The sequence below is a fragment of the Microchirus variegatus genome, assembly GCF_963457635.1.
Source record: "Microchirus variegatus genome assembly, chromosome: 23".
NCBI lineage: Eukaryota > Metazoa > Chordata > Actinopteri > Pleuronectiformes > Soleidae > Microchirus > Microchirus variegatus.
Genome location: NC_139824.1, coordinates 13,875,672 through 13,888,963, shown reverse-complemented (window position 1 = coordinate 13,888,963; position 13,292 = coordinate 13,875,672). Strand labels below are relative to the sequence as shown.

Sequence of the window (13,292 nt, the reverse complement as noted above, 5' to 3'; positions counted from 1 at the left end):
GGTGTACTTTCACCTGATCTTCTCGAACCTATTTTAGGTGATGAAGAAGTTGACTTGGGCGACGAAGCAGACTTGCTTGGCGATGAAGCTGACTTGTGTGGTGACGAAGCAGACTTGCTTAATGGAGAAGCTGATTTGGGCGTTGAGGGGGCAGATTTGGCTGGTGAAGAAGCCGACTTAGTTGGTGAGCAAGCAGATTTTACAGGTGAGGTAGCAGACTTTAGTGGTGAAGAAGTTGATTTTACTTTTGAAGTTGGGGACTCAGTACTCTGGCTTTTTTGTTTTTCAAGTGTACCTGACCATGAAGACTCTTCACATGGATCAAAAGCTTCTTCCCCCTGTGGATTTGAAACAGAGCTTGCCGATTTAAGACTGTATCTGACCTCTCCCTTATCCTTTACCGCTGATACAAACATGAGCTTAATCGGACTGGTGTATTGGACTTGGCAGTTGGGAGGGTTTTCAACACAGGGAACAGTAACGACATCGTTTCCACTGGATGAGTTTTTGGGCATCGTTGAGTCCTTAAGTCTTGGTTGTGATCGTAGGATTCGCAAAGTGTTGACGGCTAAGTCATTACCATCTGTTCCAGTATCTGAGCTGTGTTTAGTAGGACTCTTGTCTTTGGCAGTCATGGTTCGTAACTCTGTGTGAGATGGTTCACATTCTTCTCTCTGCATGGATTCTAATGCAAGCTTCCCTATTTGCTCAGGGGAGGACAGCGGGAGGTCATTTCCTGTTTCAAGCTGAGTGTCGTTAGCATCTGGATCTTTGGGTGAATCATCCAAAGTGCTCGACGTCAAAACATCGTCTTTTTGCGGTCTCTGGTTAAAGATGCTTTCAGAGAAACACGCAGCAAAGAACATCTTCCTGGGTTCTGTGACAAAAGAGGAGAACCGCTGTGGAGGGACTATGCTTCTCCTGGACCTTCTGACCTCCTTGGAATGTTTCGATTTCTGCCTCTCTCTAACAGGAATATGGCCATTTGTATCTAGTCTATTTTTACTGTCAGGGTTTTGACCTGATGGGGATTCTTCATGGTCCACTTCACCTCCAGCACTGTTAACCTCTCCATGTTCTTTACAGGGCCTGACACACGGCTTTGCTGAGGTTGTGGTCACTGTCATTATCTGCGGTAGCTTCTGTGTGCCATGACCCTGGTTGAGTTCTTTGTCATTTGTTTGCAGTTCAGTTGTGGGCGTGTTGAAGAGAGCAAGGTCTTTTTCTTCACATGACATTTCCCTTTCATTTTCCTCTGCTTTAACGATCAGAATGTCTTCTGTTACGACAACAGTTTCAATCTCATCTTTGACCTCTGCAGAGAACATGCCCAATGATATGTCCTCAACTTTATGATTCGCTAAATGTTTGAGTTCTATTTCAGACTTCCCTTTAACTTGGCTAGAGTCTGATGGCGTGCATGTTGTAGTTACAGTAACATTTCCATCATTTAATTTTGCCTTCTTTGCTGGTGGAACCTTTTTTCTATTGCAGGACTGAAAAAGCATGGCCAACTCCCGTTTACTCTGTAAAGAATGTCTTCTGGTTGCCGAGTCATCAGCAGGTGTTGCTATAGCTGCAAGGACTTCCTGTCGACGACGGGCGCGGGTGTTGGGTGATTTGGGCTTTTCACTATCATGGCGATTGAACAGCTCGCTTAGATTGTAGTCGCTGCCGTTGCCTTCATGAAGCACTTTGGTGATGATTTCAGTTAGATGGGCATCGGCGTGAAACTGCAGCTCCTGGCTGGTAGAAGGAGACTGCAGCTTCTCCTTTTCAGAGGCATTAAAGTCGGTAGAAACAGCAGTTGGGTCTTTCTCTAGAGGCTCGATTGTCTCTAGTTTCTCACTGAAGCGATTCACAACGTCCTGCAGCAAAGTCCCATTTGGGTTCTGCTCAGTCTGGCTACTTCTTAGAGTACTGCACTCTAGCACCTCTTTTTTCTGTTGGCTTGCATTTACAATATTATTTTTAACAGATGTGTCAGTTTCTAGACTGTGTTGAAGGAGTGCAGGTGGTTTTTCGTCAGTTTTCTTACCGATATCTGAGGGGATAGGAGAAAGTGGAGGAGGAGAGGGGCTGTGCTCTCTTTTCAGGACAGGAGGGTCCCCATCAACTATCCCTCTTTCTATTGTGCTCCTGTCCTGCAACGGACAGGCATGGTTCGAATAACAGGGACAAGAGTGGGTGGTGTGTGGGTTACAGCAGATCGATGAGGAAGGGCATGAACTAGCGGAGGGAGTGCACAGTGAAGGGGATTTGGATAATGCAGGAGCGGATGTAAATGAACACATAATGTTGTTAATGGGACCTACAGCCAGGCTTTGGCAGGACAGGCAGTGCAGCCTCTTGGGGCACAGAACAGTGTAGGTTTCCATCCTGCATCTGTGCACACAGCAGTAGTTTGAACCCAGAGAAGCATCATTTTTACAGTCATTTAAAGGGTAGAGATGGATGCTACAATTGGACTTTGAGTCTCCAGAATGGAACATTGTGTTGCCATGACCTTGATCATCGCAATCCATTAAAGGGTAGTATCGACTGCTGTTATTGGCTTTACGTTCACTACATGTGAGTGCATGAGGGATACCTTTATCCGGTGGGTTTACACCACATTGACAGCAGTAAGATTCAGCTTGACCTGCAGGTCGACGATTAAGCAAAGACAGCACATTTTCCTGTTGTGCCTGCTTCAAGATCTGGTAGAGTAAGGAACGGTGTGCGGGGCAAAGCGCCCGGAGAACAGCATCCAACGCTGATATCTGACGACACTTATTCCCTTGCAGTCCCCGATCTCCTTTAAATGATGGTAGCAAGGAGCTAGAGGCAAAAATGGATAGAAATGAGAGTTAGTGAGTTACTGTCAAATGACAAAAAAATACTATCAGAGAACTACCCAATTCTAAATGTATTCTACATTTAGCTTCTTATATTTGAATTGTATGTAATAGCAAAAAAAAATGTAAATACAATGCGTCACCTTGAATACATTTGCCATTCTCTGGCCAAGGTGGCCATCAAATTGTTAGGCAAACGTGAAAAAACCTGCCTTAGAAGTACTTTTTGTGACCTGTAAACCCCTGAAACAAACCATTAGATGAGAAATAAAATGAGATGAACCGATTACAGAACTGTTTTATTGACGAGTTGCTGAAGGCAAATAATAACATTCTGCGAAAAGCAGAAGAATGATTGTAGAAACGCTCAAAACAGAAATGTGTTCAACAGCACTTTCACTTACTGACAGCTCAAAAACAATTATATCAGAGTCCTGCAAGTGTTATATTTTTGTAGTAAAAGTCTTAACCTGAATTATATTGATGGTATTTCTAGCTTTTAGAGTACTGTATGTAACAGTAAAAGAGGGTTACATTCTGTAGTGTAATTGTTGAGATTGTTGTGAAAACAATACTGATTTTTAAAATGACATTAAATAATTATTTACATAAGCATCAAACAACAGCAATAAGGTTGTCATTTAGGACAAAACAAGTTATATAAGCTAACATTTAAAAGTGTTCATGCAGTTAGCAATACACATGTCACATTGCATCAAAGTGCATCGTTACAAATCAAGAACTACAACAACAATCAAACTAGTAAAATCACAGTTCTGAATCACGATCAATAAATAAGCAATAAATGCAGCACCAACACAAAACAGTTTACAGTAAAATGCTTCTTGTAAATCATAGTGCAACAATTGATTGATGCATAAATAGCAGATTTATGTTGTTTAAAAGATGTGCCGCCAGCTAAAAGTTGTTCCCAGAATATACTGCGAATTAACCGGCACAATGAAATTATATTTTTCTATTTCTCCATAAGAGTTTAGGCTTGTTTACAAACAGGCCCTTGGACCTACATGGCAGATAATTCCCAGAGTTAAGACGTCATGCTATATGAGCAGAAACATTCAGGAGCAAAGACATCAGTATTTGTATGTATTAGAAAGGTTAAAGCCACAAAATCTGACCAAAAATGCTTTAAAAAATTAAACTGCATTACAACTAGCCATAACATTACGAAAAAGAAAATCCACAAATATTACCACGAAGGATAAATATTTAGCTAAAAAATGTCAGATCTTCTGTAAATGCCACACAACAAAATGTAAAATCATACATTTAAAATCATTTCATACTGAACTAAATGGCTGAATGTACATTTTCTTTGATGTTTACATGTTGTTGGTGGCAATACATTTACACTTGGGTGTTTTTCCTTGAGAGACAAAGAGCTCATACGCATCCTTAAGCTAATGAGACCTCATACTCCAGCATAGTAAAGTATCATAACACAGAGGCTTTGATGTAAAACCTGACACTGAGCTATAGGCAGATTAAGTTCAGAGGTATATGTGGCAATGAGGTTAAAGAGAGTGACACACAAACGCACACACACACGCGCACACACACACACGTTTGCAGAGCTACTTTTCATAGGACACTGCATGGACTTCCATTAATTTGAACAGCCTATCCCCAACATTAAGCATAACCAATTAACATTAGCCCTAATGTTAACCTAACCTAACAATGTATGTCTTTGACCAGTTCCTCAGAAATGAGATTCTGCCTCGTTTGGTCTCGACGAGGACTACAGGTCCCGACAACATCGTATGTAAGTACATGCACACACACGCACACAAAAGTTGACTTTGCAGCAAAACAAACTGAAGCAGCTTCGTGAGGGTAACCCCGAACTGCTGCTTTGGTAGTAGCACTGTTAATGGACATAGGCTCATCTCAGAAGCCCAATTCCATAGTCTACACAATCAACTATGATTAAAAACCCTATCCATTCACTAAATATGTATCTTGACACATTACAATGCAGGACACCTTGGAGTCGCATCTGCAAAAAAAAAAAAGTCTTCTGTTTGTAGCTACGCTTCTTTGTGCCAGGGAAACGGTCCCATAAAGGTAAGATATAAGTTAAAAGCAGCAGTCATGTATGAGGTTTACAATAACACAGCTACAGTAGCATAATTAGTTAATATGTGTGATAATAAAACAAACTCTTTCATAAACAGAACACATATAAACATTAACATAACACGCATTTCTCAATCTTATCAGTGCACATTTAAAATCATGCTTTACGTTTGCATTCCGACTACACTCAATACAATGTTGAGACTAGCTTGCACAAATAGAGAAGAAAAACTATGTGGACACTAAAATGGCTATCATATGCTAATCTCTTCAGCGGAAACTCATAGTGAGGATGTAGCTACCACAGCAGTTTACACTGTACAATCTCCCTGTTTGTGGAGGTATCGAGCAATAGTAATGAGTTTTAATCTGTTACAATGGCTCTAAGTCACTTGAATAGCCCAGGTGCAATACCCAGAGAGAGATAGAAAGCTGCAAATGACAATCATCATCACTCCCATGAACAAGGAGCTTTAGTTAAATCAAACCTGAATAACCTAATAGCCTAACAGCTAGCAAACATGACAGTCACACTTCCAATTCCTTCCACAACTGTGTTTCTCACACTTGATCCTGGGCAACCTGGTGGATAACAATCAATGTCTGATTCTCTCCTTGAAATAAAACCAAAGCATATGAACATGAAATCAAAGTTACTGAGGGTCTTTAAAGGATAATGCCGATGTTATTACATTCTGTTATTACCAAAAGATCTCCTGACAAGACCAAAGTAACAACTCATTATCCTTTTGCATTGGGTGCAACTCTAATTTTCATAAACATGTATGCTCTCAATTAATCAAGCCTCCTTAAAACCATGTAGTATTTAGTCTGACTAAAACTGGATTTAAAATGCATGTAAACATGTTAATCTGACTAAAATCAAACTCACAAACCCAGATAATGGGATAGGGAGTCGAGCTCCTACTTGAAGTGAAAACATTTTTGCAGCTTCTGGGAACAAAAGCTTTAATGAGCACCAGTGTGTTATGAAAAAGGCAGCACCTTGCAGCTGCTTTCATTAAAGCCCAGGACAAAGCAAGAGAAATACAGCCAGAAGTATGACTATCACATTACAGACACATAGTTAAAAGACCTGAATATTAATATCTGTGTATTTTGTAAAGGCAAGTGTTGTGTTTCAACAGGTGTCTTCAGGAAATGTGTGTCCTGTAAAAGGTGACGAGTTCAAGTGTTGAGGAGTTCTGGAGGCGTTTTGTGGTCTAGAACCTCTTTGTGTCAGCAGCGGAGGCAAAAGTCCCTGAGTTTGTGGAACTGGTCATGGCACCAGAACCAGACGAGCTAGAATTGGATGAACAAAAGTTGGCAGATTTCTTCTTGGGCGGGTTCTTCAGTGTTCCAGTACGTTCTTTGACTTTATATTCCAGTGTGCTATGGGGCACGCCATAAACCCCCTGGGCCTTGGAAACACTCATGCGACCGCCCATCACCATAGTGATAGCCTCCTCCAACAGTTCATGGTCATACTGGCGGTATCTCCCACGTTTCTTTCTGGGCTGCTTGTCTTTGTCACGACCTCCATCCTCTGAATCATCCAGCGAGGATGCACGTGGTCCCAGGCGATGAGGTGACTGGTTGGCACTGCCTGGACAGCCATGAGCCACAAAAGGAGGTCTGAGCTTGAAGAGAGAGGAAGGTCGAGCAGCAGCTGAACTGGCAGTACCCTCCGTTGCTGAAGATCGTTGATGTACGTTTTCCGCCATGCTGCAATTCTCAGTTGGGACTGACCGGTTGTGATCAGACATGGATCGAACCTGAGGAATGCGCAGTGGTGTGGGCGGCTCCAGACTGGGGGTGGGACTTGGTGGGGGCTGGAGAGCATCCCTGAGTTGGGGAAAGGAACGGGGGAAAGGTTTCTGCACTTGACCACTTGGCTGAAAAAAAGTCACAGAGGATGAAGGGAAACTCAAGTCTCCACTTTCCTCTGCAGCTCCTCCGATTTCCGCCTGCTCTGCCCATGCCGCCACCTTCTGCAGAACAAGTCGGGCTTCGCCGCCCAGCATTGATGACATCACATTGTGCGATGTGACATCATCCCTTAAATCTCTGCTTCCTGGTGCAAGTTGGTGCAGCATTCCAAGCCTTCCCTCAGCCCAGCCCTCCAGCCCTTGTCTCAAGGTGTGAAGAGGTATTCCATATAGCAATGAGGCTCGCTGCTCCTTCAGCCTCCCTGAACGTATATCTTTTAAGGCCTTGGACAGCAAACCCTCGGACAGCTCCCAGCTCCTCTCAATGTACTCCTCCTTCTGCCTGCGCTGCCTCCTAGGGATGGGAGGACCAAACAGCAGGGTCAGGATGGAGGTGATGGAGGGGGGTTTGTTTTGGCATAGGGGACAAAGGGGGGGGTGCAGAGCGAGGGGTCCACTCCTTTATGCCTTGTGTTGGTAACATCACTGCGACTGTTAAGTATCATGTTATTGTCTGTTTCTGGGCCCTCACACACACACACACACTGCTGCTGCTGCCGTGTGTCTCTCATGCACACAAATTCTTTGTGTGTGGCAAAGCCTCTTCACGTCCAGGTGTGACAGACTGTGAATGGCTGGCGTTACTTAGATGCTCACATACAACCACAGTTGTTTTGTGATATCCCTCTGTGAGAATCCTACGTGCTTGAAGGTTGAATAATCAAACTCGTCATAAATGGTTCAGTAAAACGGGAAGTAAGAAAATCGTGGTGAGATACTGCAATGTTCTCCTCGCCATACAATCCTGAACTGTTGGCAAATGTTATTATAACACGCTGCCAGAACTGTGACGTTACCGCTCAAGAGATAAAAGAGTCAACCCCATAGATCCAAAACACCAAACACAAGCTAAGTTCATCATGACTAACAATGAACTGACCCGAAGCACACTCAAACAAAGTTATATACACATGATTTAGTGTTCAATGTTGACGCGGATAATATATCCTGACTATATTATACACCTAATGGGGATTTCCTCACATGCAAAGGTGTATGTAGATTTGAACATAAAAGGCAGTGGTTATGTTAATTTATAAATGTATTCATCAAGAACCCCCAGTTTTACCTACTCGTTATGATGGAGGTTCCCAATATCACTAAAGTTAATGAACACAAACAAGTTAAGAAACAACAAAACTCTTACCCAGAGGCTTTGTTATTAGATGATGATGATGATGAAGTTGCTGAGCAGGCAGAGTTCCTGTTTGAGAGGTCGAGCACGCCATCTGTTACAGGAGGAAATGTGTTGAACACTTGAGGAAATGAATCGCAATGCAGTGGGACCTTCAGGGCATGTAAATGTTTGAAAGGCTTAACACGTTTATTGGCTCTGATCACAGTGTGTTTTAATGCTTTCCCCCTACCTAGTTCATGTTCACTCTCTGGTTCGTCTTGAGTTCGGCTCACTGTGAGGTCCAGAGGGGCGTCTGACGTTTCTGACGAAGGTGAGGGTGTCCTCGTTCTGACGCCGTTTGTACTGGTGTGTTGTAGACACTTGGAGGCATAATCCATGGCAAACTGATGTATCATCTTCTTCATCAGCTCCTGAGCAACCAGAGGGATGTTGGACTCGCAGCCCAGGGGAACATCTAACAAAGAAGGCACAGATGCAGACAGTGATTCTGCTGTTTGGTAAGCTGAAATTAACTTTGTTGTATTCTGTCATGTGTATATTCGGCTGAGCAACAGACCTAACATTCATATCCCAATATAATTATGCTCAACTCAAAGTTCAAATCATTGTAAAATACTGCAAACACTTACTAAAATACGTGAACAAAATAAAAAACAGGTTTTCCCGTATCGTCTTTAAACAAACAGCCATGCATTTAACAAAAATATAAACTAAACAACAAACTAAGCTGCACAACATATACATCAAAATGTTCTTGTATTATTTACAGCTATCTGCAAATTCAATATGACTACAATCCTAGTTTTAGTCTCATAATATTATAGATATTCATTCATTCATTGTCTGCTGCTCCATGTGAGTCACAGGGGCTGCTTTAATTCTTTATAAATGAAACAATATAATCATGCCATTTTAACAGTTGCTCTGATTCTAGTCATATCTCTTTATGTACATATTGCTGTCACTGTGGGAGTATGTGTGTATAACAGTAGACAGTGAAGTCTGGGTTAACAGGAAGTAGAACATGGCTTGTAAAACATCACAAATTACACTCACGGTCGTCCACTGAATAAAAAGTAGCAGCTCAAACACAGAGTAATAACAATTAATCCTATGCTCTGCGAGGAAGTTGGAAAATTGCCTTCAGATACATTAATGAAAGTCATACAGCTGTTGCCAAGTGATTTCGCGAAGCCCACATGCTACCACATCAAAGCAGTCGGGTTTCTCTCTAGACGAGCGGATCAAGCAGACCATTTTGAATATTTGTTAGCGATTGCAAACCTACAGAAGGAGCGTTAACGTGCCATCGGTTGGCATGATAGTGCGATGCTCCTCAGACAGAAAGAAACCAGACTCACCTTTCTTGTTAAACACAGCTTTGAGAAACCTGTGCGCTGACTGGCTGCTCTCGGAGATGCTTGCAGCCTGACAGGGAGAGTAATCAGAGGGGGAGGAGAGAGGCGACGTGGCTGCAGGTACTTGATCCTTTCGGGGAAAAAAACAAATGAAGTGACTTTATTGTTTACCATATGAGATGATAAGATTATCACACATTTCAACACTTCTACAACCTCTATTTCTGGGTTATCTTAACAATTCTTACACTGAGTTTGTCCAAGGGAAGGTTACAGAATGAGCACTGAGAGCAGCTTGATTCTGGGGACCAATCTTCCACTTCTTCGGGTTCACAGTCTAAAAGACACAATAGCAAAAAAAAAAAACAAGGATTAACTGGGGGTAAATCAAGGTTAAACCGACTGCTACTGTGATTACAAGCGTCTAGTGATAGTTTGTTTTATACTGCTCAAAATCATCAAACATGTACAACATGACATGCAGGAGCAAATAAGTCACTCTCCTGTCAACTACCTTGTCTGTTCTCTGGATGATGTCCAAGTGCAGCAGCAGAGGGAACTCTGGATAATCTAGTGTGTGAACAGGAAAGTGTCTGCCTCCTGCATGCTCAAGTCAGATTGTGCTTCAACTGCTGTTAATCTGGAGAGTTCAAGTCTGAAGATGACTACTGACAACAGCTTATAGCATCGCCATTATAACCATGGCTTTCCTGAATTTGCTGTACACATTTAAGTAGTTTACACTTCAGTGCAAAGCTCTTAATAATGTCCTGGCTCAAAGACTAAGACGGTTAGGTTCTTTTACTTATACTTACTAATATAATCCTATCACAATGATGTTGCAAACTGGATGTCAAAACAACTTTATTTACAGCATTCACCACTGATGTAAAAACAACAAAAAAACATTAACAACCACAATGGGGACACTTTTAAGTGATATTATTTAAAATAGACAAGATTCAGGGTCAAATAGTTGAAGGCACACCACATCTGCCAGTTCCTTTTTATTACAGATTATCTGATTATGTTCTCTAGACGGCACCAGAGGCCTGTGCTAACATGATCACACACATTTGTACTGAACCAGTGCATTTTAATTGAAATAACGAGGAATTAATACCAACAGCACTATCTTTGTCTTTATCTTTTTATCAGTTAAGTGCAGTTTTTTTTTATCTCTAAAACACAACTAATTGCATATATTCAAATATTCTGTTTCCATACAAAAAGAAACAAAAAGGCCAAAACAAAAATGCGGCTGTTTATTTAAAATTTGACATGAGGTCATGTCACATTGCACAAGCCGACATGATTGCTGTAGTTTGGCAGTAGTGACTTAGTAGCAGGGTGAATTCACACCTAATAGTCCCATGCACAAGTCTGCACCTGATTGAATTTTTCAACACTGTTTTATTTCTTTTAAGCCGATTCAATTCACAGTCACAAAGGCAAATCTCAATCACTACAAATTGTAAAAGGGCATGTTATCAGAAATACTAAAAGCATGTGTAAGATGTGTCCATGTTTACAGAGAAATTAAGCCTTTAATGTACACAGAAACAAACCCACCATCAAATACATTGAGGTCCCTCAGCAGCATTGGGCCATAGATGCCTTCTAGGATGCTTTCAAACCCTGAAAGACAAAACAAAATGTCAATCCCTCTGTACTGAAATAAAACAAATCCTGAAGTGCTTGACATTTGGGTACAGTATGTTCTATTCATTTCACATTTGAGCCAAATAGGAAACCTCTGTGACAAAACACTGTGCACTGCTATATGGGGTTTCTCCAGTCAGACATTGAACCACCTTATCTTAAGTATGTGAACTTAATAATCAAAGCAAAATACAGCATATCACACTGGAGTAAAAACAAAAGGGGGTGGAAAGCAGACAACGAGGGCGAGGTCATGTGACTCAGCATTTAAGATATTTTTGTGAGGAAAAACAGTATTGGGTTAAATGAAAAGTTATTTTAGAAATAGTTAAGACAGCAGCACAGACCATGGACTGTACTGTATATTAAAATTTTTTACATAATCTTCCAGTTGCAAAATGAACTCCCATTGTGAAACCCTGAAGTTCTGCACTTTTACCATTGCTATATGCTTTAGCGTCCATTTCCCTCTAAATGGAAGCATAATTAATAAAATTGAAATTATGTGCTCCTGAAGATGACCTGAAACTATTTATCTATGATCAGTTTCCCATAGACATCTAGTCAAGTCGCCCCCTGGTGGCTTTTCCAATATACAGTTACTTTCAGGTTGGCCTTATCTGGCAATTTCCAAGAAGAGATCCACTTTCTAGACATGGCCTATGGATAATAAACCATTGAATTACAGTCACAGAGGTACAAAGAAAAAAAGCCAATGGTAAAACACATATACATGTATATACATATATATAAGTGTAGAGATTGTTATAGACATAATGTCAGGGCTCTGATTTACATGTGTATATCAGAGATCTAATGAAATTACAAAGAAAAACGTGTTCCCAAAATATACAGGCGAAGGCTCCACAGAAATTATGCATTTCTGAATTTAATTCAAAATTGTGCATACAACACGGAGGTCCTGAACATGTCAAGAGATTAAGATCTATAAGGCTTAGCGAAGATAATTGTTCCGTGCTGCCATGTTAGTGTTTTGTTGTTTTTTTCCCATTTTTTTGAGATGAATATAATCGCATGTATTTCAAATATAACGGGTTATTTCCTCGTTTCTGTTAGTAATACATCAGTGAGTTGTGGTTTACAAATATGAAAAGAAAGAAAAAAGAAAATCGGAAAAACATTGCACTATAATAATAGTAACAATAGTGGGTTTAGAACAACACAAACTGGAGTCAGTGAGAGGCGAACTATGGCTACCGCGGCATAAATCAGTTTTCAAACACAGTACGTGGACAACCGTTACTACCGACTGTTGAAATGAGTGCGTTTCTCGTGTTGCACTGACATTAGCTTCTCTAAAGTGGCAACAATCCCTTCCCCCAGATATCAACAGTGATTACGTTAGCATGCTAATAGCATAGCCAGCATATATTGTATTTCATTAAACAAATATTGCTAACGACATTGACACCACTTCACAAAATTGCCACAACACGACTAAATGCTGCAAGTGTCCGGTCATGCATAAATCACAGTCCAGAAGAACTAGGACCGCTGAGTGGCTAGCTAGCTCAGGGGGACAAAGAAAACTCGAAAAGCTATCCAGCTGGTAAATATTAGCCTGCCAGCTTCACTTCACCGCTCAGGCTCAACACCTACGGTGGCAGGCTACGAGCTAGCTATCGGTACCTAGCATTGGTTAGCAACCCAATATAGCTAAGCTAAGCGATCCCTCCGCTACCGGGCAAACTCTCTTTCTAACAGAAAAAAAATATATAAAACTGCAAATTAGTCGTACCAATGCAGTGTATCAATTTATGTCGCCAAGAATCAAGTTCCCGCCGAAACCCTCTCCTTTCTACCGTGCATTTGTGGCACTGCACGGTCGCCATTCTGCGTCCTTCCTCCCCCCTCACTCTCTCCCTCTGACTGAGCTGAACCACAGGAAGAAGCTCCTGGGTTAGCGCGGCGCCGGAGAGCAGCAGCTGTCGTGACCGCAGCCGGCCGCTAGGGGGACCGCAGGCTCCACCAATGGACTCCGCGGAGGCCTCGTCACGGCGTCGTCCGTTATTAGGTAACTACGCTGCTGCTGGAAACAAAAGAAAGTCATTCAGAGACACAGTTGGTTCGAGTACTCATTCCACAACCGCTGTCATAGTTACAAAAATGATAACAACAATGAAATATTTCAATATTAATATACAAATGAAGGTATAAGTATATGTGTATCTTTGTGAGGACCAAAAAA

General features: G+C 41.6%; 1 protein-coding gene across 1 annotated transcript; it reads right to left on the bottom strand.

The window, feature by feature from the left end:
- Positions 1–6,160: 6,160 nt before the first annotated feature.
- On the bottom strand, positions 6,161–12,954 carry lcorl (ligand dependent nuclear receptor corepressor-like; the record flags this gene model as incomplete). Its single annotated transcript, XM_083909632.1, has 7 exons — positions 12,843–12,954; positions 10,994–11,059; positions 9,670–9,758; positions 9,425–9,551; positions 8,293–8,517; positions 8,073–8,154; positions 6,161–7,220 (listed from the first exon to the last, which is right to left on the bottom strand). The coding sequence occupies exons 1-7, from the start codon at positions 12,934–12,936 to the stop codon at positions 6,161–6,163; spliced, it is 1,743 nt and encodes a 580-aa protein (XP_083765758.1). The 5' UTR covers positions 12,937–12,954.
- Positions 12,955–13,292: the final 338 nt, after the last annotated feature.